Below are 26,235 nucleotides of genomic sequence, written 5' to 3' on the forward strand. Positions count from 1 at the left end.
TACCTCAGACATGCTATATCGCCGCTATAGACCTCAATTTTAACGACGACTAAATTGATTTGGTATTTCAATCAATCAAACTGCCTTTAGGTGCAGAGAAATCCTCTTTTTGTCTCACATTCAAATACGTAGCAAGCTTTTCTGGCGTTTGCTGCGGATTGTTATGTAGCGAAGCATTCAAAACTTCGATTGAAAATATTTTCGGCCTTCAGTGGTTGGTTCTCATGATTTCGTTCGAAAAAGTATTCGATGCCGACAGTAATAATGTAATGTTATTGACCGATGTCTAAGCTCGCAGGATGTCATACAGCAACTGATATTCTAGCCCGAAATGTACTTTTTTTGCAGTGATTTACTTCAGCTACTGGTTGAAAATGGTTAAAACTGTTTAGTAGTTATTTCTTAATTGTAAAAAAAACTGCTCGAGATTAAGGTTCGATAGTTTATTTCAAACCCCATCAATCACCCTTACCAACGAGGTTCTAAGAACGACTAACGAATTCTTCCTGTATTACTACCTATACACATAAACACATTTTGAAGAATGAGAGTGTTTCGAATAAATGATTATTTTGAAACCCAAAAAAAAGAAAAAAGATTGTGATTCTGCATTGTTGAGTTGAAAAACTCAAAAATCAATCAAAGACAAATTCAAAGATTGATTCCACCTAAAATCTCCTATGTCGTTCTATAAACAAAATCGTATCAAGGTATATAAAAGCCTTATTATCAATTTGAATAACGACAAACATTAACAAGCCGCTTATCTTTTCTTACGTGTATGCATATAACCGTTACGGCAGTAATCAGACAAACTTCAGTGCAGTTTTACTTGTTCTCCGGTAATCTTCTGAGAATGCCATCCTTCGCGTCGACTGTCACGTTAAACAATGGCCAAAATATGCCAATTCTTGGCCTTGGTACTTGGTTAGTAAGTGTAACTTGCATCTGTTGATATCAGCTACAAATTTTTGAAACTATTAAACGTCAATAATTCTAGTCTCGCGAAGGCGAAGCAATTGAAGCAGTCAAAGTAGCCATCGACGCCGGTTACCGCCATATTGACACCGCCTACTTGTATGGTAACGAAAAAGAGGTCGGCCAGGCTATTCGTGAGAAAATTGCAGAGGGTGTTATCAAGCGAGAAGATATTTTCGTCACAACCAAGGTACATTTTGCTGACGGTATGATGGAAGAGTCACGATACTTTCAAGAGTAACTTTTTTCAGCTGTGGAATAGTTATCACGATCCGATAAATGTTGAGGAAGCATTTAATCGTTCCCTGACCAATTTGGACATCGATTACATCGATCTGTATTTGATGCATTGGCCCATGAGTTACAAGTTCGATGCCTGGAAAACGAATGATCCAGATGCTCCGACTGTTCCTGAATTTACGGAAGTAGACTACGTAGATACGTGGCGCGCCATGGAAAAGCTATTGAATGGTGGGAAAGTTCGAAGTATCGGTGTTTCGAATTTCAACAGCGAACAAGTTGGCAGAATAGTTAAAGAATGCACTGTAAAACCGGTCACAAATCAAGTAGAATGCAACCCGGGCCTGAATCAACGAAAATTAATTGAATTCTGCAAAAACTTGGATATTACAATCACCGCCTATAGTCCTTTGGGGCGTCCAAATTATTACGAAAAAGATCCTAAAAATACTCCAAAACCTGCTTTAGATGACGCACGGGTCGCTAATATAGCCAAAAAGTATGGCAAAACTTCCGGCCAAATTATTCTGAGATACTTGGTTGATATCGGGACGATTCCGGTTCCAAAATCGGCCAATGAACAGCGTCTTCGTCAAAACATTGACATTTTCGATTTCAAATTGACCGAAGCAGAGATAAAAGTGATGGATAATTTTAACAACGGGAAACGCACCGTTCCCTTCGCCCATCATATAAACCATAAATACTACCCGTTTTCCATCGAGTACTGAAAACATGTGATATGAAAATAAATATTGAATTGTATTGCATTTATAATGTTCATTTTTCAATTTGGCCATCCATAATAATCGATTTAACCCACATAACGAGCCGATCATGATTTTCTAAGTGGCCTTATCGAAATCGCGTAGCGAACGTCCGCAAAATTAAGCGTGCTTTAATCAATCTTTTTCAGTTGTCGAAAATAATCTCACACCATAGAAAAGTTGCATTTATTGCATTGATCATGGAGTTTGTCCAGCTGCTATACCTGCTGAGCATGATTCCAGAGCGTGACTGATTCAGTGCATCTTCTCAGTTCTATCGGTTCTACCTTCGTCAAAAGAAAACGATACTAAAGGAACAAAGCAAGCCGTGGAAGTTCTTTTTTTTTACCGAAACACCATAAACGAATATACAGGCTAAACACCGACGATCTATTTTTGATATACATCAAGGTCCTCCGTTAAACTGGCAACAAAAATGTTAAACTGGTCTGTCAAGTTGTCTCTTATCTTACAATTTTTTTCGGTTGCTTGTTTGTTGTGTACATAAAGAAATCTTCTTAAATGCAATTCCGTATTTCCGTGTTGCAAACAAGACAAGGATATCGCGTTAATTGTCGATAAGTGAGCTTGTAAGTTTGTACATTTTGCTTGAATTCGTTTCGTTTTTCTCATATAGAAAGGCTATACAATCACTGTGAATAGATCGCTATTGAAATTTATCCCGATTCGACTTCCGGTTTCGGAATTACCAAAAAAAAATGAAAAAAATGCCACTCTCTTTTCTCAGAGATGGCTGAGCCGATTTTCGCCAACTTGGATTCAAATGAAAGGTCTTATAGTCCCATAGATCGCTATTGAATTCTATCTTTATCCGACTTCCGGTTTCGGAATTACAAGGCAATATGTGAAAATCTATGAGAAAATGCGCATTTATTTTCTCGGAAATATCCTAACCGATTTTTACAAACTAAGATTCTAATGAAAGGTCTTAAGATTCTCCAAAAAGTCCTCGAAAAGTTTATCCCGATCCGACTCCCGGCTCCGGCATAACAGTGAGATTAGCAAAAATTCTCTATTTCATGAGGATTGTTTCACAAGCGAAGGCGAAATGAGGTGCACATTTTTATATAATTTACTGGTAAATTCATCTAGTTGACAGACTTTGTAAGTTGGTGCATATATAAATCTACTTTGGGACTATTAGTGCCCGGTTTCCACTTCCGAACGCACCGGTAATAATGAAGAAAAGCTCCAAAATCGGAACTCACTTCAATTTCTTAGCAACGGTTAAAGCGGTTGTCACAAATCATTATTCAAATTGAAGCTCTCATTATCTTAAAAGATACTGTGTAATTTCATCCAGATCCGACTACCGGTTCCGAAATTATAGGGCAATGAGTATCAAAACTTTCAAACTGTCATAAAAAAAGAGATGCAAAATCGGTACGTATCGGTACGTTCCGGTACGGAAAAAGAAGAAAACGCACCCGCAGCACACAGCGATCATTGTTCAATTTTGTATAGCGTCATTTACATTTAAATTTTTATTAACTTGACATAACTGTTTACAAATTGAAAAGGAGATGGGAGTTTATACCGAAGAAAGTTTTTGATTTTTTTCAAGTTTCAAAAAATGAATCTTGACAGAATCTTCTAGTAATGTTTTTGAAAATATAAGTAATATGAGAAAGGCATCATTACACCACTAGGTGGATTAAAAAAGATGTTTTATTAATTACTTCTCTTCTTCTACTCCTAAATTCTTCAATAAATTAGATTCTCGAGTAAATTCTTTTAAAAATAAATTTTCGTGTGGCAACTTTGTATAATATTCGAAAATGAATCGTCACAATAAGGTATGGGATTACGTTGATAATATATTTAACTTTTTAGCGATGTTTGAAGGCTACAATTTATTTTTCTCAACGTTGTTCAGATTTTGTATTGCGTTGGAGGATGATAAGTAGGCACAATTCTTTATTTAGGTAATATGTATTAAATCTGTATCCTGCATGAAATCCGCCTGGAGGTACACAAATTAGTACAATACAGATAATTCTGTACGAATGGCAACTCTGTTGGTAATTTAAAAAAAAACACACAGTCTAGATGACAGACTGGATGTTTTTGTCAGGATAACGTGGCGCCATCATAACATATTCGAGTACTGTCCCAACAAAAGGAATATTCGAAATGATCGTTAAACAAAAACGGCATGAATTGGGCTTTAAAAATAACGAATTTCTATCGCCGGAGTTACTAAAAATAACAAAAATCTGCAAGTTTATGATACGCTTGGTATTTGAACAACAATAATGAATGAAATCACGAATGTCATGGAGAAGACACACCATGATGCTGAGGAGTGTGGCGACAATTATTTTTCCACTATATATGGAAATCACTTGAATTTATGAGGGCAAAACTAATAAAATCATAAATTACCTAATCAGCTGATAAAAACGATACTTATGTATGTAAAATTACTACCGAAATCATAGATTCTTCTGTGTCTCATATGTATTCAGAGCAAATTTTGGTGGTTAAACGAAATAAATAGATAAATCTTATAATACCTGCCCACTAACTAGACTCTAGTTAAACAACAAAATCATCTGGATAATCAAGTATCTGAACTGGAATTGTTGTTTGAAAATGCCTTCGAACCACACAAGTTCTCAAAAAGGAAGATCCATCTGAAAACAGATAAACGTAAGGAAATAATTTTGGAAATGAATGTGTTTTTACAAGTTTTTTGTTTTTCTTTCAGCCTCTAGATTCACGAAGCATTGTTTGTTGTTGGAAGGATGACGTTATCTCCACTCACTATACACTCAATCCAAATCCATTCAGAAAGCGCGCCACGTACACAGCCTGGTGGTGAGCTCAGTCATTTCAGAATATACCGGGTACGCAGTTCTTTTTTATGTTGTTAGGATCCCTCACATCTTAGTATTTGTCTTTGGTAACACCGTGTGCTTCGGATGTACGCAGAGAAGTAAGAAAATGGCAAAATAGAAAAGCACCACTGATTTTTTTTTGGTTCTTTACCTTCTTATTCGTCGAGAAGGTCCAACAAGACATTAGTTCCGCTTCGATTTAGCCAGTAGTAGTAGAGGCGTGCAAAACAACTCATTTTGGTGAACAGCTCCGAACCGATCAGCTCACCAAAGTGAATCGACTCGATGTATCAGCTCATCAGCTCTTTTATTTTGAACTTAAGGTTCATTTTGTGCGCCGTTTTTCTTATGCACCGGATTTTTTTTTCAAATGCATGATCGAAATTGAATCATTGATTTGCAATGATGCAATGAATGCCATGCGAAATAATTTATCTTTAATTGATGTCGACTAAATTGAATCTCTTAAAGAGCCGAAGATCCGATCAGCTCGTAGCGTGTTCCCTGCGTCATAATGCAGTGAACTGGGTAGCAAATGAGTGAGCTGATGAGCTGCGGTTCTTTTGAAAAGAGCTGTGAGCTGTCAGCTCACTTCAATGATTCGATTCACTGGAACAGCTCAGGAGCGAATTGCCCATCTCTAAGTAGTAGTAAAAAGCACCTGTTTCCATGCAGTTACTTACTTACTAACTTTTTTCACTATTTATAAATATTGAGGAACAACAATCTTGAGCAAAACTTCTACCTTCTAACGCACGTGTATTGTTATTGGAGTAAAATAATAGTATGTGATTTAATATATTTGATTTTAGGTCTTGCTGTTTTCGGTCATAAACATAAAATGAAATTTTGTGAAAAAAGAGTTTTGTGACTTGGAATTTGATGCATGTTTACACAGAATTACTAATGGCGTTAATTTATCACATGGTAAACGGATTAATCCAGAATTATCTGTTTTCAGTTCTAGATCTGAAATTGTTGGGTCCTCGCATCTCTCAGCCCCCGGTTTTGCAATCCGGGATGGGAAAATACATTCCAAAGCTTTGTGTTCTCTCGTCTTTATAATAAATCCAAAAAGTATCAAAGAACAATTGTCTTTGGCGGATCCGCACGGATCCGAAGATTTGTGCAAATGATAAGATAGAAGTAGCCATTCTCTAGATATTCGGACATGAACTTCAAAGAACTGCTATTGTATATTTCGCATATATAGAAATGTTACAACGACGCAATTCAACTAACAGTTGAATTATTTGAATTTCAAATTTTCTATAACCTAAATTATTTGAAATTCATGTTGTAGAATCATATTCTAGTACATAAATGTTTTCTTTTTGATTTCATCAAAAACTTGCAGTTTTATAAATGTTTGTAAATTCAAGAATTACTTTTTTGAGCGCTTAGTGGAATGAAATAAATCGATTCAAAAAGAAAAAAAAAATCCATTTAATTCCTATTACTATTTCGTCACTAATGTCACGAGATAGTAGAAGGTTGCAAATACCACACCGAAACATTGGTATTTGTGTCTGTTGCTATCTCGTGACATTAGTAGCGAAATATTAAAGATTTTAAATACAGTGGAATTTAATGGAATTAATTTTTCTTTTTGAAACGTTTTTCCAAATTATTGTAGCTGTAACTACTTCGGTTTAAATGAAGGCACTAATAAATGTCAAATGTTGATGAATATTTTTAATAGTGCCCCATCAATTTCCTTCAACTTCTTCTTGGACATCATTTTCATACAATTAACATTTTCTGAGTAATAACGTTTTGAGACATTTTCACATTAGTTATTTCATATTAGTAGTAAACTTTCTAATTAATTACATGGATTGATATATTCAAATTACAAAAACTTACATTATTTAATATTTATTTATCCTTAGAAAATTTAAAAAAGCAGCGAAAACAGGAAAATAATGTCAACTTTGCTCCCTTGAAAAGTTAGCATGCGCTCACAAGTGACAAAGAGTTCTACACACTAAGATTTAATTCCTTTGTTCGGTAATATTTTTGTCGAGAAATTTCGGTAATCTATAGAAATGACCGATATTTCGGTACATGAGTTTTATTTTACAATAATTATGCAACTTTTTACCAGACGATCAGTTTTAAGTAAATTTTCATTAAAGAATTTTGTAAATAGATATACAATTCATACGGTAAATCAGAATAGTCGCCGAGTACGGTACAAACCATACTGTCCGTATGGTAAAATTATCTTCCAAAAACCGAACTTCTGTGAAAACTGATTGTCGTGAAAGTAACTGTCAAACAGTTATTAAAATTTTCAGTAAGAGCTCATCGAATGGATTGAGGTACAGGTGCTAAAGTTTTGAAAACATAAGAACTACTAAAAGCTTTTTGTTTACTTATAGGCAGAAAATAATTTTGTATCACTTGTCCACTTGCTGCCTACACAAATCGTTCGAGGGTAATTTCTGGTGAACTCGACGGATTGTGCAGTGTTTTTGGAAGGCGCTCATAATTCCGGTCAGCCGGAACACTCAACCCTGTTTTTCGTGGAATAAAACCATAGCCACAACAGGTTGGAGTTTTCTTCATTCGTTTTTGTAAATTTGTGTTGTTTTTTGAAATCCGAAAATCCAGAATTTTAACCAAAGGAAAACAAACAAACAAAAAATTAACGAACAATCAGTTAGATCCATTTGGTTTGCAGTTTACGGTTATTGTTTGACAGTTTAGAAATTACTGAACAATAGGTAATCAATTCAATTACCGAACTGATTACCGAACGTTCAGCTGTTGAAAATTCGGTAAAAAATTACCGAATTCTGCAACATTTTCTAAGTGTGTAGAACGTTATTGAATGGTTTAGAGATCGGATGTTCACTTTTTGAGTTATACGAAGTTTTATATCAAAATTTTTGACAGTATCTGTCACACTCGACCTTGAAAACTGAATATGTTCGCAGACTTAGATTCCGCACGGTAATAGCTATCCAACAAGCCATAGATTGTTAAAATCCGTTCATTTTTAGCGGAGATATCGACATTTTTGTGTAAGCGACTTTTTCCCTTGGAGTTTTAAGCCCTGTATGACAAAGCAATGCTGGGGAACAACGTGAAACACGATTTTTTATACTGTTACATACAATTGTTTCTAAGTATCAAAAATACTGTGTACAGCATCCTTTTTCATGACATTTGCCTCGGATCGATTTTAGCACGGTTCGTTTCTGACAACATAATCGTTCGAATATGACATATGTGTACTAGATGATGGCAGCATTTTCGAGTTGATAGCAATTCCATAATTATATTGATTTGAACTACTTACAGCAATAAATGCTGGAGGAACATAACACCCATATACCATTCGAATCAGTTCGTCGAGATCAGCAAATGCGTGTGTGACAAATAATTTCTCAAACTCAGATTCATAAGAAAAGTGTAAGATCTAAGATTGAAATGAAATCTAAGAATCATCTACGATTCAAATGAAAAGTTTTAAGATTCTATAAAACATCTTGCTTTTTAGTCAGATCCAACTTCCGGTTTAGGGGATACAGGGTGGTATTCAATATTCGTGGGTTCGTGGTATTCGGATTTAATTCTCACTACGATTTCTCAAAGATGTCTACACTGATTTTCAAAAATTTTGAAACAAATGTGAACTAAACAGCTAGGTGGATTAAACACGTTTTTTTTTATTTACAATGTTTTATTATATTTCTCTTTACTAAAAAACGGGCTAGACTGAACTTCGTCAATTATTCAGGTAACGTTTGACTTCTCTGCTTTTGAAGTACCCTAGTAATCCAGAGAAAGCTTATTTTTCAACAAATTTAACGATACATAACATCGTACATATGCACTGCGTACGAATTTGACTTTCGGTCAACAAAAAGTCTGAGGAAGGCTACGCAGTCAGCTAGTATAAAGAAAACGAATGATTCCGAAGTCTAATCAGATATTCAAACGATGAATACGTATCACATTCCAACTTTTTCCATTAGTCTTAATATTTCTTTCCAGAACTACAGTCAATTTTAGAACACTAAGAAATTGCCTTTATGATGATTCAATATTTCGTGATTGAGTAATATCTTTTTTCTCACAAGTCAGAAATTAACTTAACTTTGCACAGTTCTTCTTCGAACTATATTATATGCTGGCCCATCATGCTTTAGAAAATACGCTGCTCTACTGTTTCATGAGTACTAAAAAGGTTTAAGCACTGGTTAACGTTGTATAACAGCAAGAATCAAATTGGCTCCGGCAAACAATATAGCAAAAAAAAATCAATCCACAATGTTACCAAACAGGTCGGTGATTTTCAAAGTTACGTTCAGATAGTCAATGCAAGAGCTGTATTACATACATACATAGTTCAACAGTTCTTAATAGCAATGAGGACTAGCAATGACTTCTAATATTTAGCTTCTTTATTGGTTACGGGGCCTCTTTTTTTCGACGAATTTTTGCAAAATCATTTTTACGGTGAAATTATTACTATTATTATTATCATCATGTCTCAGCCAACACACTTTTCTTGAATGTATGCAAGTAAAGGCCGATTAGTCACGTTTGAAACCATAAAAGAAAAGGTGTTCCTGATTAGCAATTGCTGAGTAGAAGCGGAACAAATTTCTTGTTGGACTATTTTTTTTTTTTTTTTTTTTTTTTTTTTTTTTTTTTTTTTAAATAACTATTTATTGGAATATGAGTTAAAATTAAATTATTAAGATTTAAATTGGGTGTTCAGCCACAAGTGGTGACTTTTCAGCCCTGTTATATATATATATGATTTGGTTATTACCATGAAGACATCATTTGCTTCCGCAATTCTGAGATTTTTGTGTAGGGAAAATTCTAAACCTACTTGTATTGTGTAATGGGGAAAAGGAACTTATATACTAACTTACTAACTAATACAGAGAGCGAATCGATTCAATTGAAGATTGCATCGATTTTTGTCGGAATTTGCTTATAATATTATGTGACATTACATCTAATGGTTCTATATTTGTGAGTCTGTGTAACTCATTTGTACTAAACCAGGGAGGACGCTTCAGAATCATTTTCAGAATTTTATTCTGAATCCTTTGAAGCGTTTTCTTCCTGGTGGAACAACAGCTTGACCAAATTGGTACCGCATAAAGCATGGCTGGTCTGAAAATTTGTTTATAAATTAACAATTTGTTTTTTAGACAGAGCTTAGAATTTCTGTTTATAAGAGGATATAAACATTTAATATATTTATTACACTTTGCCTGGATTCCTTCAATGTGATCCTTGAAAGTGAGTTTTTTGTCATACGTTAAACCTAAGTATTTAGCTTGATCAGACCATGTCAATTCCAAGCCATTCAATTTGAGAATGTGATTATTGTTTGGTTTAAGAAAAGAAGCTCTTGGCTTGTGAGGAAAGATAATTAATTGCGTTTTTGCTGCATTTGGTTTAATTTTCCATTTTGACAGATAATCACTGAAAATATTTAAACTTCTTTGTAGGCGACTGCAGATCACTCTTAGATTTCTACCTGTGGCTAACAGACTTGTGTCGTCACAGAATAGCGATTTCTGACAACCAACGGGTAGATTTGGAAGATCAGAAGTGAAAATATTATACAAGATTGGAGCTACACTCGAACCCTGCGGAACACCGGCTCGTACGGGTAGCAATTCAGATTTACAATTCTGATAGCTAACCTGAAGAGTACGATCAGTTAAATAATTTTGAATCATTTTGATCAAATAAATAGGAAACTGGAAATCAGACATTTTTGCTATTAAACCTTTGTGCCAAACACTGTCGAATGCTTTTTCTATGTCTAGAAGAGCAACTCCAGTGGATAACCCAGAAGATTTATTTGCTTTTATCATGTTCGTTACTCTGACAAGTTGATGAGTAGTTGAATGTTCATGACGAAATCCAAACTGCTCTGGTAAAAAAATTGAATTCTCATTTATATGAGTCATCATTCTTAACAAGATAATTTTTTCAAAAAGTTTACTGATAGAAGAAAGTAAGCTAATTGGGCGATAACTTGATGTTTCTGCTGGGTTTATATCAGGTTTTAGGATAGGAATTACTTTAGCGTTTTTCCATCTTTTTGGGAAGTAAGCTAATGAAAAACACTTGTTGAAAATTTTAACCAGGAGTCTCAAGGCAACATCGGGAAGATTTTTAATAAGAATATTAAAAATTCCATCATTACCAGGAGCCTTCATGTTTTTAAGTTTTCTAATAATTGATTTAATTTCATCAAAATTCGTCTCAATAATGTCATCGTGTGATAACACTTGAGTTGAAATATGATCATATTTCAGTGAGACTTCATTTTCAATAGGACTCACAACGTTCAAATTAAAATTGTGGACACTCTCGAACTGCTGAGCAAGTTTTTGAGCTTTTTCGCCATTTGTAAGAAGTATTTGATTTCCTTCCTTGAGAGCAGGAATAGGTTTCTGAGGTTTCTTAAGAACCTTAGAAAGTTTCCAGAAAGGTTTAGAATATGGTTTAATTTGTTCAACTTCTTTAGCGAAATTTTCATTTCGCAAAAGAGTAAATCTATGTTTAATTTCTTTTTGTAAATCCTTAACTATGTTTTTCATAGCAGGATCACGAGAACGTTGATATTGTCGTCGACGAACATTCTTCAACCGAATGAGCAGTTGAAGATTGTCATCGATGATAGGAGAATTTAATTTAGTTTGAGCTTTGGGAACTGAAAGATTTCTAGCTTCGATAATATAATGATTCAAATTATCAATTGCTGTGTCGATATCCGCAGAATTTTCTAAAATAGTTTCATGATCCACATGATTTTCAATGTGAGATCTGTAATCCAACCAATTTGCTCTATGATAGTTGAAAATAGAACTAATTGGATTAATTATAGCTTCGTTGGAAAGTCTGAATGTTACAGGAAGATGATCTGAGTCAAAATCAGCATGAGTAATCGGTTCACTACAAATGTGACTTTGATCTGTTAGAACCAGATCAATTGTAGACGGGTTTTTCACGGAAGAGAAACAAGTAGGATTACTGGGATGAAGAACTGTAAAGTAACCAGCTGAGAGTTGATTATGAAGTATTTTACCATTACTGTTATTTTGCCTACAATTCCACTGGACATGCTTAGCATTTAAGTCCCCTATTACGAAAAATTTCGATCGATATCTTGTAAGTTTTTGCAAATCGCCTTTAAAGAAATTTAATTGTTCGCCGGTGCATTGGAATGGCAAATATGCTCCAGCGATGAAATAAATTCCATGAATGGTTTCAACTTCGATTCCCAAGCTTTCAATAACTTTAGTATTGAAAGAAGGTAAAATTCGATGTTTAATTTGCCGTTGGACAAAAATGGCAACTCCACCACCAATTCCAGTAAACCTGTCAAATCGATGAACCACATAATGTGGATTACTTTTCAATTTTACATTTGGTTTAAGAAAAGTTTCTGTCACAATGGCAATATGAATTTTGTGAACTTTGAGAAAATTATAAAATTCATCTTCACTCGATTTCAAAGATCGAGCATTCCAATTTAAAATATTCAAATAATTATTTAACATCACTGTTAAATTTTAAATTCATTATAATATTATTTGCAAATTTCCATCCGATTTGAAATGCTTCAAAAAGTGATGAAGTCGAATTCATTTGGATGATCATTTGAAAAAGTTGATCTTGTAGGTAGATCATTTTATTTTCAGTTATATCGCCTAAATCGACTTCATTTAAAGAAGCGAATGGCATTGAAGGAATATTTGTAGGTAGACTGCCATTAGAAGAAGATGATTTGGCCGGTCTACCTATTAATAAATTGTTTTCGTTAGAAGAAGAACTGCAAGGCGGTCCTGTGTTTTGATTATTTACATTAGAAGAAATAGGAGATAGATTTCTACCTAATATACCAGCATAAGTGAAATTAGAAGAAGATGATGACGAGGTCGATCTACCTGTCAATAAATTGTTTTCGTTAGAAGACGAATTGGCAGGTGCCTTAGAAGAATTTTCAGGTATATTCTGTAAATTTAAGGTCGTTGATTTGACTTGTTGTCTAAGCGAACGAGCGTTTAAAATTTTTTCCCTGACAGGACATTTCAAATAATTGGATTTATGATTTCCATTGCAATTTGAACATGAAAATTTATCAGTGGTTTCATTCATTGGACAAGCGTCTTTCGAATGCGATTTACCACAATTCAAACACCGTATATCCATATGACAATTTTTGGTTCCATGACCGAAGCCTTGGCAACGACGACATTGCGTTAAGTTTGCAATACGATTATGCCGTTTATAATGTTCCCAATGAATTTTAATGTGGGAAATGAAACGTACTTTTTCTAAAGTTTTCAAATTGTTTACATCACTTCGATTGAAGTGTATTAGGTAAAGTTCATGGGAAATTCCAGAGCGTGGTTTAGAAGTACCATTCGCTCTTTTTTTCATAAGTATTACTTGGGAAGGGGCAAAACCAAGCAATTCTTTTAGTTCATTTTTAATTTCATCAATACTTTGATCATTTGATAATCCTTTCAAGACAGCCTTGAAGGGTCTGTCTGATTTTATATCATATGAATAAAATTTATGAAGTTTTTCGGACAAATATCGAATAAGACGTTCGTAATCTTCCAATCCATCCACCAAGACTCGACATTCTCCTCTTCGTCCGATTTGAAATGAGACTTTTACTTCCGGGAGAAAAGTAGAAAGCTCAGTACGGAATGCTTTGAAGTCGGAAATCATCACCGTCACTGGTGGCATAGATTGATGTTTCTTCCCAGAACGACAAGCGTCCATTTTGGGAATTTTTGAAGAATTTTCTTCTATGTCGCTACAATCGGATTCAGGAAGAATCTCGTAAATATTGTTAGACGGCATAGGATCAACGGTAGAGAAATCCGTCCGTTGTCTTTTATTTTTACATTCAGATTCTATAAGATCGTGAATGTTATTAGAAAAATGTTGAATAACGGATTGTGATTTATTCCGTATTGAATTATTTTTAGCCTTAGGCTTGTTGCCTTTCCGGTTGGACGCAGGCATTTTTGAAATTAATGAAATTTTAAATTAAATTAACTAGGCTAAATTAGTCTTCGATTAGACTCCTAGCTAGCCTTAAAAAAGGCTGATTAATTTCTTAGTCACTCTAATATCACTCTTTGTATCACTTAGTCACTCTAATATCACTCTTTGTATCACTTAGTCACTTAGTTAGTGATTCAGGTAGCCTTGAAAAAGACTGAAGCCTTGAATCAATGAAACTCTAGGTAGCCAGAAAAAAAAAATTCCAGGAGCCAAGAGCTATACGCGTGCGGTGCGAACGACTGTTCAACACCGACTGGTTGGACTATTTCCTAAACGAATTAAAAAGCAAAAGCAAAAAAATTGTTGTAAGGATCTCCGATCCTTTATGTGTTGTCCTTCTCTTGATTTTTGGCTTGCATCGCAGACACATGGCGTTACGCCAATTAAACGATTTTCTACGGTTTGTTTTGTGTTTTTTTTTGGTGGCATTTTCCTTTTAACAAACGAAAGTTCGATTGATCGACCAGATATTGAATACAGTAAAATGCGGAGCCTTAACTGGACGGTTTCTCTGAGGCTATTGTCATTCAGTCTTTTTGGATAGTACATAAAAGGTGAAAATTTGTGAGAATCGGTTTCTCCATGGTGCCCCATGTATTTTCGAAAGAACAACTGAAGAAAATCATATCCTGTACGCTTAATTTTTCGGATGTTAGCTACGCGATTTCGATAAGGTCACTTAGAAGGTCATGTTTTGGTTCTTATATGGATATAATTGATTATTCTCGATGGTTGCATTCATAGAATAAACATCATCATTGAAATTTATTCAACGTTTACTTCAACATTTTTTTTATATTAACATTTTAACAACCAATTTTAGTATTCACTATTGAAAGGATAAAATTTATGACTTGCACAGAGAGCAAACGGGACGGTGCGCTTCCCGTTGTTAAATCCGTCCATCACTTTGATCTCTGCTTCGGTCAATTTGAAATCGAAAATGTCAATGTTTTGACGAAGACGCTGTTCATTGGCCGATTTTGGAACCGGAATCGTCCCGATATCAACCAAGTATCTCAGAATAATTTGGCCGGGAGTTTTTCCATACTTTTTGGCTATTTCAGCAACCCGTACATCATCTAAAGCAGGTTTTGGAGTATTTTTAGGATCTTTTTCGTAATAATTTGGACGCCCCAAAGGACTATAGGCGGTGATTGTAATATCCAAGTTTTTGCAGAATTCAATCAATTTTCGTTGGTTCAGGCCCGGGTTGCATTCTACTTGATTTGTGACCGGTTTGACAGTGTATTCTTTAACTATTCTGCCAATTTGTTCGCTGTTGAAATTCGAAACACCGATACTTCGAACTTTCCCACCATTCAACAACTTTTCCATGGCACGCCACGTATCTACGTAGTCTACTTCCGTAAACTCGGGGACGGATGCCGCATCCGGATTCTCTGGTTCCCATGCCACGAATTTGTAGCTCATGGGAGTGTGCATCAAATACAGATCGATATAATCAATATTTAAATTGGCAAGGGAACGATTGAATGCCTCTTCGACATTTTCCGGATCATGGAAGCCATTCCACAACTAATGAAAAAATAAGAAAAACATCATTTCAAATTTTTCTATAGCAGAACGTACCTTGGTTGTGACGAAAATATCTTCTCGTTTGATAACACCTTCTGTAATTTTTTCACGAATGGCCTGGCCGACCTCTTTTTCGTTGCCATACAAGTAGGCCGTGTCAATATGGCGATAACCGGCGTCGATGGCTGCTTTGACTGTTTCAACTGCTTCACCTTCACGAGACTAAAATACTAAAGTTTCAAAAACCTGTTGCTGGAGTAAATGGATCAATTTTAGTCTTACCAGCCACGTGCCAAGTCCAAGTATTGGCATTTTTTGGCCATTGTTTAACGTGACCGTCGGCGCGAAGGGTGACATTTCAGTAGATCACTGATCGACAAACAGAACCGTACTAACACCTGACTGAACGATTGACTATCATATCATTTATACTAGGCTTCTTCTATGGTTCAATGATAAGCTTTTATTCGGCTAATTTATTGTGCGTGTTGATAATGAAACTAATACTTGGTCAACTGTGCACTGATAAGATGTTATTGACACCATTGCGATATAAGTTCCGGATTTCATCATTTCCAATTTTGCACTGTCATTGTGGTCATATATGACCCATATTTAAATTCATACTATATAATTGAACTTTTTTAATCGATTAAAAAATATACCTGAATAAATATATTTAAATTTAAATTGCATGAAACCTTAAAATTATTCCTTTCAATCTAAACGTGCGACAATCGATTAAGCATTCCATGAGATGTAGAAGTGAATTCCTCGTTTTTATGTTTTGTCATTGTTTATGATACTTCCAGAAACGGTATTCAGAGACCAACATAACCAAAAAAAAGTTCGTATGTCCATGAATTAGTATGACGAATAAATTGAAATATTTTTGAGCCCAACTTTGAAGATTTTTTGGTATCGTCATCTTCTATGACGTTTTGAATTTTAAAAATTCATCACCCTGTAATTTCAAAATTGGAAGTCGGAATCGGAAAAATTCACCAATTTTGTATGGGACCATACGTTCATTTTAATTTCAATTTTTGTTTATTAAATTCGTTATGGCCTTCTTTTAGCTTGTCTATTCCCAATACTTTCCGAAACGGAATTCGGAAATCGGTGTAGCCATCTTAGAGAAATCGTAGTGCGTTCCACATAGCATTTTCGGGTACCGGAACCGGAACCGAAAACCGAATACCAGTACAATGCAGAGATCATTCTTTGTAATCGCATCACGTAAGAACGGATGGACGGATTTACATGATTCTTTTTTTGTTTGAACAGTTTTACCCCCACCGGGTTCGTACATAAAAAAAAATTAGGAAAATTTGCCGGAAATATGTGAAAAGCCAAAAAATTGTTTTGTATGGACAATGGAATTTTCCGTTGAAAACGTCACCAATGCTTGTTAGATCTACGATTGATATTTGGCGCGCAACGAGTTGCATAAGTGTTTGACCGTCGAAGAGAAGAATACTAGATCGTTGAAAATATCGTTTGGCGCGCTACGAGTTATTCGTCATTTCGAGCCACGTGCTTAATTGGGTATCAAAATTATTGTTTATCATATGACTCAATGACGGAATGACTGTTCTAGAAAACCGCTGTAGGCAGGAGTATAACTTCTGATATAATTTACTTATATTTATAAAAGAGGTACATGAAAAATCGTTTCAAATTAAACAAAATTTTAAATAGTCATCAAACTTGAATCAGAGCTTTATTTTATTATATATCAGTTACAGTTCAGAAATCGATTTTAAAGGGGAAGTACTTATGGTCAGTGCACAGGTTGAACGGAACCGTACGCTGACCGGTGTTAAATCCATCCATTATTTCAATCTCCTCGTCTGTCAATTTAAAATCAAAAATATCGATGTTCTGCTTAATACGTTCCGGGTTAGATGACTTTGGAATCGGAATGACGCCAATATCAACCAAGTATCTCAAAATGACCTGACCGGAAGTTTTATTATACTTCTTGCCAATCTCTACTACTTTCGGGTCGTCCAACGCCGGTTTTGGCATATTATCCGGATCCTTTTCGTAGTAATTCGGACGTCCGAGAGGGCTGTATGCAGTGATTGTGATATCCAAATCTTTACAGAACGCTGTGAGTTTTCTCTGATTTAGACTTGGGTTACACTCAACCTGATTTGTTACTGGCTTAATCTCACATTCGGCCAGCAAACGTGTGATTTGTTCGCTATTGAAATTTGACACACCAAGGCTCTTGACTTTGCCGGACTTCAAAAGTTTCTCCATCGCCTTCCATGTATCAATATAATCCACATCGGAAAACTGCAACTTTCCATCAGCATCATACGGCATTAAGTTTTCCGAGTCCCAATCGACAAACTTGTATCCAATAGGCAAATGCATCAAGTACAGATCAATATACTCGACATTCAAATTTTCCAACGACTTCTGGAACGCCTGCTCAACGTTATCAGGATGATGGAAAGTATTCCATAGCTGAAAACAAAACGTAAAAATCGTTAATTTTAATCCACCCTATCTCCGTTTTGCTTTAGTTCGCTGTAAACAACACATAACAGTTACCTTGGTCGTTACAAACATATCCTCTCGTTTAACAACGCCTTCTTCGATCTTAGCACGAATTGCTTCCCCAACTTCCTTTTCGTTCTGATAAAAATAAGCAGTGTCGATATGACGATAGCCGGCATCGATGGCTGCTTTGATTGCATCAATTCCTTCCCCCTCTTTTGACTATAAATATATGAAAAGTGAAAGAAAATCATTATGTGTATGTACTAATCGTTTGCAAACAAATGCCTAGATTGAAATAGTGTTTTTCACGTTCTTGCTTAGTGCAAGCGCTTTTCATTGTTTTTTTTTTTGAATAACACCCATACTTACAAGCCATGTTCCAAGCCCCAGCACCGGAATCTCCTGTCCGTTATTAAACTTTACCGTAGGCACTTTTGATGACATGTTTGATAATGTAGTGGAAAATAAATATAGAAGTTAATGAAAATTCTAGCTGGATTTTGAAACGATCTAAGCTGTAAATCGATGAAAAATTTTCTATATCAAACGCAACAGTCCGACTAGCGACCTACAGTTTCGAGAAAATGAGAAGCGCGAATAAAATTATGAGGGATGGTTATGTAGTTGTGCGATGAAGACGCTTGTTTCCGATGTTAGTTCGCTGACCGCTAGCACCAATTACATATTCTACTTTCGTTACAAGCAATGTTGTAAAAAGAAAGGTGAGCATTAATGTTAATTAAGTAGAACTTTCCAGAACTGTAATTTCCGGTATTGTTATGCAACAATAAGACAAACACAAAACTTCGCCGGTTTAGATCAAATGTAACAAATAATCTTAGAGATTTTCATTTACTGAAAACGGATATACAGACTCACACAAAAAAAACGGATATACAGATTTGCAATGTGTGTAAAATTTGCTCAATTAGCGTGGCGAATACTTGCAGAAGTCACTGCGATCGGCACTATTTTGGGTACTACATTCACTTGACGCAAAATTTATGTTTTGCTGTTGGTTGAAGTAAGAAATATGTTTTGTTTTATTTCGATTGAATTCCCGTGTGATTTAAATAACATGAAAATAAAGTTATCTTCACTACTTATTCAAAGTGGTTGTAGTTGGAATATTTATTTAACAGGCAGGAGATCTTTGTTACTTTGGGGAATGTTTTGAAAGATCGTGGCGAATAGTCAAGTAGGTGGCCGTAGTGAGATGCTTGTTTCCAACGTATAGCAAGTGTTTGTTTAGACAGGATTTTGAAAAATTTTGTTCAGGGTTGTATATTTGTTATCTGTGGTATAGTAAAATTCATTGCAATACGGCTGAGAAGCATAATATTCAATGATTCTGGTAGAAGTGATAAAAATTTATTGATAAAAAACATGCCCCATCTAAAATGCCTCACATCAAATGAGTAGTATGCTCTAAAACAATAATGCATAATGCTTGAAATGTAAAGATCGAATAAGCGTAAAGAGAAATATTATTTGCGTCAAAAACTATTTGCGCAATCAACTAATTTTAATTGTGAACCAATATTTTACTATGTTTTGTTTTACCAATCGTTAAAAATCTATAAAATAGTAATTGAAATCGAAGCATACTACGGAATCGAGAGTGGGACATAATGTCCACATAGTGACTACTATGAAAACCCTAATACAGGATAAAGCGGGGTGAGAAGTGCTCTAGACTTGCGAGCGTTGGTTTTAATTCACCACGCCAGACGACAACTAAAAGGTAACCACAAGTAGTGAATTAAATTTTATCTGCAAATATTTATAACTGATAGTATATTATTAGTTCTGTTGCACTAATTGAAATACTTATTTCCCACCGCATGGAAGATGCTATTTCATTCGAAACCCATCTCAAAAAAATAACCCAACCTATCTTCGTGACAGATAGAACATTCAATCCAATCAATTTAATTTGGAATTAAACGTCTTACATTCTTAACGTGACACGCGTGATGTAAATGCACCTATTATTGTTCGAAGAATGTTTTGTTTCTTATTTACAGCATGCAGAACACTTAATTTTTAATTATTCTTCTTCTCAATTTTCGATCCTACATTCTGTGAAAATGGTTAACGAATAACAAAACTACATTCACGGCCTTTGCATCAATCATGACCGAGTATTTCCTTTTTGTTTTATCCATAGATATGGTTTTATTTTCTTACATTTTTGAACCATGAATGGAAACAATAGCGCTAAAAATTAGTTACTACATAGCAGCCGACTCTAATACGTTTGATACGGATAAAATGGTTATTAGGTCGACGCGAAATTTTAAATCGAAAAGGTGCTTGATTTTAAGTTGATGCATATTTTGCAGCTGCCTAACTTGCATAGAAGAGAGATCCTACGAAGAGATAGATAGATACAATTGAAAGAGGGTCTGTTACCTCATTCAAATTAGTTGTCGTATAGAAGATGAACAAATTAACGTTTGTCATATTGATGATCACAAATTAGTTTTTGTCACCTAATGCAAAAATTAGATTGATGAAGGATCAGTCGATGTTGCAAAATAACTTTTTAACAGAATTAACAGTTTGTAGACGTTGTTGTCTTGATGTCGAAGCGATATTTCATCGTAACGTCGACCTTCAACGCAACGAAAATATTTTGTTCAGATGCGTTTGACCGGAATACTATCTCTTAATAAATTTTAAAAAAATATCAATTGACAACGACTTATGGGATTATCAGTCTAGTCTAATTTTTATTTGTTGGAGTGGTTCAAAAGTACCAGCGGGAAAATGTCGAGGATTGTGAAAACCATGAACTTTGGAACATGAACTAAGATGTTCTGCTGTTAGTTTCCCAACATTTTAGGGACGTTCCATGATCAGTAAAACACAAGTCCCTGCCAGACCGCCATGTTTTCGTGACCATCATCTTTTCCGCAAAGACGAAAACCACGAAGAAGTATATAAGTTCGTTGTTGCTAAATATCTGTGATATTTAGCTGTGAAAGTTGATTTTTTATGTTTGATTATAAATGTGATATCGTTATGAAACGTGCGCTGCCAAATTGTAATACTGACTTTCACAATCAATGAAGTGTTGTATTTTACTTCATTTTGTTTACTTTGCTCTCACTGACTTGCTAGCTTTGATGGCCCCGAAGGACTGAGATGTTGGTTACGATAGCACTAGCTGGAGCGCTTTATTGTTGCCACCGGGCTGGTAAAACACATAAAATTTTCGCCGCGAAAAAAAATATTTTTATTTAGTAGGAAGAACAATGGAATTAGATTGAATCTAAGACATCGGCAACGCTGCTCAGTTGTCGTTCTCCGATGCAGCATGGCTAGTGCTTACTGTTTCCGAATCAACTAACGATTGCTTTGTTCGTGTTTTCGAACCCTTTTCCCGCGCTCAACTCACCCAACCAACCGCACTCCAACAACAACACGTGTCGCGCGTTATATACAGGGATGCTAGAATCACAGATAGTTTCATTTATCTGAAGTAGTCAATAGCGGCCCTTACACGAGACTTATTATTGTCATTTTTAATGACAACTAAAGTAATGCCATTCGAAATTTGTATGAAAAAATTCATCATTACTTATCCTTACACACTCATTAAAATTGAAATTACTTTTTAGTGTAAGGGTCGCTAATAATTTCTATTTCAAAATTCGGCAACACGTGTTACCAGAGTCAGTATTTAAAAGGGGGAAAGTACACTTGTAATAAAAATATACATTATTAGTATATCACAAAATTACTAGAGTAAAAAAAATTAAAACCCAATAAAAATCTCAAGTGTGGCAACACTGATCACGTATTCGCTCATCCGCGGTCGCACGACGAGCGGCGGATTTTGTGCTTCACGTTTCAACCAGATCAGTACTTTCCGTCATCTGTTCGTGCTTGCAAGTGTTTTTGTATTCGTTCAGCTTGGAGCAAAACGATTCGAACTGAAATCCTGTGTGCAGCAGCCGGTGTACTACGCAAAAGCTCAGAGTGAATCAATTCCCATCTAGCATATTCATCAATCTTGGGACAACAGTTAAAGGTAATCATTTGACGGAAATTCTAACGGTAATGTCTCCATGACGGTTTCGCATCGAAGCTGGGCCATCTTTCGTTGTGTATGGAACAGCAACCTTTGGAATTTAATTGATTTTTATGCCTGCTCGCTACGAACGTCTCGAACAATAGATGCGGCAGAGTGTACACTTCAACATGTCTAGGAACTTTTTATGCTTCAAATATGTTGCTTTTTACCGAGACATTTAAACTTATTCGTTTTTTGTTCTCTTATGCTCGTTAGGTAGGTATTCGACTGGGTGAATAAGGGAAGTGGCAATTATTTAGTCAACCCGCAATGGCATCGTTTTCTAGTGATCGTTGCCATTTTGTTTGCGTAATACATATTTCTGCTATACAAGAGCGCAGATTTTCCTACTGTTCAGCTCTTATCACGTCGATTTTTCTAGAAAAAATATTTTCTCGTACGAGTTATGATGAATTATATAGTACGGATAAGATCCAGCTCATGTATGAGAATCGCAATCAGCATAAATCCCACGGTTCAAGGTTATTAAAACTGGTCCATGTGCCGGCGGAAACATGAAAACCGGCTGAAAACGAAAAGGAAAGCACTTTCCGCCCACCCCGGCCTATAAAGAAATCGAATGGTAGAATGATTAATCGCGAGTATATTGACCACAAACCACGCGGTGCGTGTTGCTTTCAATACTTATCGATGCGAAATGAGAAGGAAACAACACGAATAACCAATCGGTTTTCATTACCATCGTGCCGGCAATATGTAATCGTGTAATAAAAAATCGTAATTCACAGCGGACAGCAACCGTTGGTGATGCAAACATTGGACAACTGCAACTGTGTTGAAAAACTTGCAGCGTTGCTCGTAATTTGAAGCACTACATTAAACACGAGCGTTATGATTGGGGCAAATTGCGATCACTGCTGACTTGGATGCAAACCGGTTTTGGACCACGTATCGTCTTTTTTTATATCCGCACTCACGTTTCTTGGGATTGGGCTGGGTACGGTTATGGCTTTGGGCAAAAAATTCCAAAGGAAATTATGCAATTCATTCTTCTCAAATATATCAATCTATACTCATAACATTTCGAAATAAACATTTTACGACTAAAATTGTTTCTTATTAATTTCTTTTCGAACAGCTCATACATATACCAGCATGCCAGTACCGGAGCTCCAGAAGCCTGCACCTAAATTCGCTGGTACCGCCGTTGTAAATGGCAGCTTTAAAGAGATCAAATTAGAAGACTTTGCCGGCAAGTACCTGGTCATCTTCTTCTATCCACTGGACTTTACATTCGTGTGCCCAACTGAGATCATTGCCTTCTCCGATCGGGTAGATGAGTTTCGCAAACTGGGGTGTGAGGTAATTGGTGTCTCCACCGATAGTCATTTTACTCATTTGGCCTGGATTAACACCCCACGTAAGCAAGGGGGTCTCGGAGAACTCAAAATTCCTCTACTAGCAGACAAATCGATGAAAATTTCGCGCGACTACGGTGTATTGCAGGAAGAAAGTGGAATTCCGTTCCGTGGACTGTTCATCATCGATGGTAAGCAGAATCTTCGTCAGGTAACAGTCAACGATTTGCCCGTAGGACGCAGCGTAGATGAAACCATCCGCCTGGTGCAGGCTTTCCAGTATACCGATGAGCACGGTGAGGTCTGCCCGGCCAACTGGAAGCCCGGTTCCAAGACAATGATCGCCGATCCAAAGAAATCTCAAGAATATTTCAACGCAGCGAATTAAAAGCGACTAGTATTCATTAAGATCATTACACCGCTGAGAAGCTATGGCTAGATATGTAACTAAATCAATAAAATTGTATTAGGTTCCTTCATATAGAAGCAAGCGTACACACAAATTAATATTACTCATATCCATACAGTAGAGGAAAAGATGCTCTCTAAAAGAGATCTCCCGAATAGCCAGGAGCTAACACTAGCGTGCTTGTGACGAATTGTTCTGTTTGTCTCATAGCAACCTAAAAGGAATGAGAGGAGCAATAAAAAGTATTGTTTTCCACACCCTAATTACGAAGATAATTTCCTTTTATTCATCCTTGCCAAAGACAATTAACTCCCTTTTGTTGGAATAACGCAGTCAGGTAGCACACTGCCTCTTACTTTTTCATTTATAACTGAATGAAAAGACCATGCCTGCAAAGTTATTCAGTAAGTGCAACAGAAAAAAAACACGTTCCAGTTATATGAGTAATTCTAGCGTTTGGAGCGTCATAGTAATCTCGTAAAACACGAGTGCCTGATAACAAATTAGACAGACATTGCTCACGTTTCATTCATGATTGAAGTGGATTCGTAGACCTCTATTAATCTGCTGATTGTTGACGCCTAGCATTATTATGACGACAATTATCTTATCTCTGACACTACAGTTCAGGCCACGTGGAAAGGCCAGATATGTATGAGTGCTAAAATTTTCGGTTTGATTAGAACAAGTAGGACGAAATGACGCAGCGTTATTCATTCACCAATTTTAGCCAATTTCATGTTTGTTTTTGTTAATAAAAGAATTTTTAATTTGAATATGAGTGGCTACCCTATGCAATCTACCAAGTGGGAAAATATCTTCGGACTTGGTTTTTTACTACTTTCTGCACGTTACTGTCTAGAAATTTGTTTGCGTCAATTGTAAAAATTATAGACTATGAGAGACTGTGAGGTGAGTTGGTTATATTTCATGTTTGAGTTCACGGTTTAGAGAAACATAATACTTGCTATATTCGTGCAAAATTGTTCGACTCAATCTCTCAGAATTTGATGGTTCTGACATGGGGAATAGTTTTTTCATTCACCTACCATTTCATATTTTCTACGGAGAAATGGAATGAAAGCAAATAATTGTATTTTGTTGTATTAAAACCAATGATATTCACTACTTTTACAGTTACTTTAGTTAGTTTAACGTGTTATTTTCAATCACACCAATGTACTTTTGAAAGCTTACAAGTACGTTGAATTAATAACGTATTTCGAAGAACAGTAAACGATTTGAGATTTCGTTAGTTCATTACACCACACAGTGGTTTGAATTAGAGATGGGCAAAACAGTTCATTTCAAAGAACTGTTCGGTGATGCAGAGATCTATGGAAAGAACCAGTTCTCGAGAACCGTTCGTTCGTTCTTTTCATAATTAGTTATGTTGAATGACTAACCGAGATCCCAATAGGTAATGACACTGAAATGAAATTTCCGAAATCGAAAAAAAAATTTTGATGCCAAAAGGCTTAGAATTGCATGAAACGTCGAGATTTAGTGTCATCTCGAAAAAAACTTTTTTTTTAAATCGACTTTTTGGTACTTATCAAAAAGTCCCAGAAAGTTGATTTTTTGAAATAATTTTTTTTTTAGATAACACAAAATCTCGACGTTTCATGCAGTTTTAAGAGTTTCGGGATCAAAAAATTTTTTCGATTTTGGAATTTTCATGTACTCTATGGTGCTTTTTCAAGATCGAAAATTTTCAAACCTTAACCGCCGGGCAGTACCGCTTACGCTTGTCCGATTTAGCTCAAATTTTGCATGAGAGCATTTCTCGAGGTGCTTAAACTTTTGAGCACTAGCGCTTTACGAAATTAAAATTTTTGGTACCCTTATATGTATAAGAGCGGTAGAAATCAACGTGTTTTGTTGGTTACGTCACCATATCTCTGGAACCAAAAGTCACAACCATTTGATCTTCGAACTTGATCAATGGCCCGACAGTAGCTTTTAAACGAGCATAAGTTTGTTAAAATCGGTTCATCCATCTCTGAGAAAATTAAGCGCGTAAAAATACAACGCTTTTTGTCGGTTACGTCACTTATACAATCATATCTGCGGAACCAAAAGTCACGGCAATTTAATCTTCGAACTTGATCAATGGCCTAACAATAGCTTTCAAACGGGCCTAGATTTGTTAAAATTGGTTCAGCCATCTCCAAGAAACTTGCGCGATAAAAAAAACACGTTTTGTCGGTTACGTAATTTATATCATCATATCTCCGGAACCAAAAGTCACAGCCATTTGATCTTCGAACTTGATCAATGGTCCGACAGTTCCTTTCAAACGAGCCTAAGTTTGTTAAAATCGGTTCAGCCATCTCTGAGAAAATTGAGCGGAAAAAATATATTCGAAAAGTGCACACACACACACACACACACACACACACACACACACACACACACACACACACACACACACATACACACACACACACACACA

The 26,235-nt window shown here is 35.7% G+C and overlaps 4 protein-coding genes across 4 annotated transcripts; 2 read left to right on the forward strand and 2 right to left on the reverse strand.

The window, feature by feature from the left end:
• Nucleotides 1-821: 821 nt before the first annotated feature.
• Nucleotides 822-1,988, forward strand: LOC131438694 (1,5-anhydro-D-fructose reductase-like). The gene is made up of 3 exons (XM_058608870.1): nt 822-931; nt 1,001-1,168; nt 1,230-1,988. The coding sequence occupies exons 1-3, from the start codon at nt 857-859 to the stop codon at nt 1,947-1,949; spliced, it is 963 nt and encodes a 320-aa protein (XP_058464853.1). The 5' UTR covers nt 822-856; the 3' UTR covers nt 1,950-1,988.
• Nucleotides 1,989-14,672: 12,684 nt separating this feature from the next.
• On the reverse strand, nt 14,673-15,870 carry LOC131436011 (1,5-anhydro-D-fructose reductase-like). The gene is made up of 3 exons (XM_058604422.1): nt 15,740-15,870; nt 15,512-15,679; nt 14,673-15,457 (listed from the first exon to the last, which is right to left on the reverse strand). The coding sequence occupies exons 1-3, from the start codon at nt 15,812-15,814 to the stop codon at nt 14,738-14,740; spliced, it is 963 nt and encodes a 320-aa protein (XP_058460405.1). The 5' UTR covers nt 15,815-15,870; the 3' UTR covers nt 14,673-14,737.
• Nucleotides 15,871-17,148: 1,278 nt separating this feature from the next.
• Nucleotides 17,149-18,574, reverse strand: LOC131435900 (1,5-anhydro-D-fructose reductase-like). Its single transcript, XM_058604169.1, has 3 exons — nt 18,341-18,574; nt 18,023-18,190; nt 17,149-17,935 (listed from the first exon to the last, which is right to left on the reverse strand). The coding sequence occupies exons 1-3, from the start codon at nt 18,413-18,415 to the stop codon at nt 17,207-17,209; spliced, it is 972 nt and encodes a 323-aa protein (XP_058460152.1). The 5' UTR covers nt 18,416-18,574; the 3' UTR covers nt 17,149-17,206.
• Nucleotides 18,575-21,819: 3,245 nt separating this feature from the next.
• On the forward strand, nt 21,820-24,043 carry LOC131435901 (peroxiredoxin 1). The gene is made up of 2 exons (XM_058604170.1): nt 21,820-22,010; nt 23,152-24,043. The coding sequence occupies exon 2, from the start codon at nt 23,169-23,171 to the stop codon at nt 23,757-23,759; it is 591 nt and encodes a 196-aa protein (XP_058460153.1). The 5' UTR covers nt 21,820-22,010; nt 23,152-23,168; the 3' UTR covers nt 23,760-24,043.
• Nucleotides 24,044-26,235: the final 2,192 nt, after the last annotated feature.

Source organism: Malaya genurostris, chromosome 3 (assembly GCF_030247185.1).
Source record: "Malaya genurostris strain Urasoe2022 chromosome 3, Malgen_1.1, whole genome shotgun sequence".
Classification (NCBI taxonomy): Eukaryota; Metazoa; Arthropoda; class Insecta; order Diptera; family Culicidae; genus Malaya; species Malaya genurostris.

What these genes read in the sequence shown, in the direction of transcription:
- LOC131438694 (XM_058608870.1), top strand. Translation starts at nt 857, where the DNA reads ATGCCATCCTTCGCGTCGACTGTCACGTTAAACAATGGCCAAAATATG. An exon ending in TTGGCCTTGGTACTTGGTTA is followed by an intron (nt 932 to 1,000) that starts GTAAGTGTAACT and finishes CAATAATTCTAG; the next exon opens with TCTCGCGAAGGCGAAGCAAT. An exon ending in ATATTTTCGTCACAACCAAG is followed by an intron (nt 1,169 to 1,229) that starts GTACATTTTGCT and finishes AACTTTTTTCAG; the next exon opens with CTGTGGAATAGTTATCACGA.
- LOC131436011 (XM_058604422.1), bottom strand. Translation starts at nt 15,814, where the DNA reads ATGTCACCCTTCGCGCCGACGGTCACGTTAAACAATGGCCAAAAAATG. An exon ending in TTGGACTTGGCACGTGGCTG is followed by an intron (nt 15,680 to 15,739) that starts GTAAGACTAAAA and finishes TTAGTATTTTAG; the next exon opens with TCTCGTGAAGGTGAAGCAGT. An exon ending in ATATTTTCGTCACAACCAAG is followed by an intron (nt 15,458 to 15,511) that starts GTACGTTCTGCT and finishes TTTTTTCATTAG; the next exon opens with TTGTGGAATGGCTTCCATGA.
- LOC131435900 (XM_058604169.1), bottom strand. Translation starts at nt 18,415, where the DNA reads ATGTCATCAAAAGTGCCTACGGTAAAGTTTAATAACGGACAGGAGATT. An exon ending in TGGGGCTTGGAACATGGCTT is followed by an intron (nt 18,191 to 18,340) that starts GTAAGTATGGGT and finishes ATATATTTATAG; the next exon opens with TCAAAAGAGGGGGAAGGAAT. An exon ending in ATATGTTTGTAACGACCAAG is followed by an intron (nt 17,936 to 18,022) that starts GTAACTGTTATG and finishes TTTTGTTTTCAG; the next exon opens with CTATGGAATACTTTCCATCA.
- LOC131435901 (XM_058604170.1), top strand. Translation starts at nt 23,169, where the DNA reads ATGCCAGTACCGGAGCTCCAGAAGCCTGCACCTAAATTCGCTGGTACC.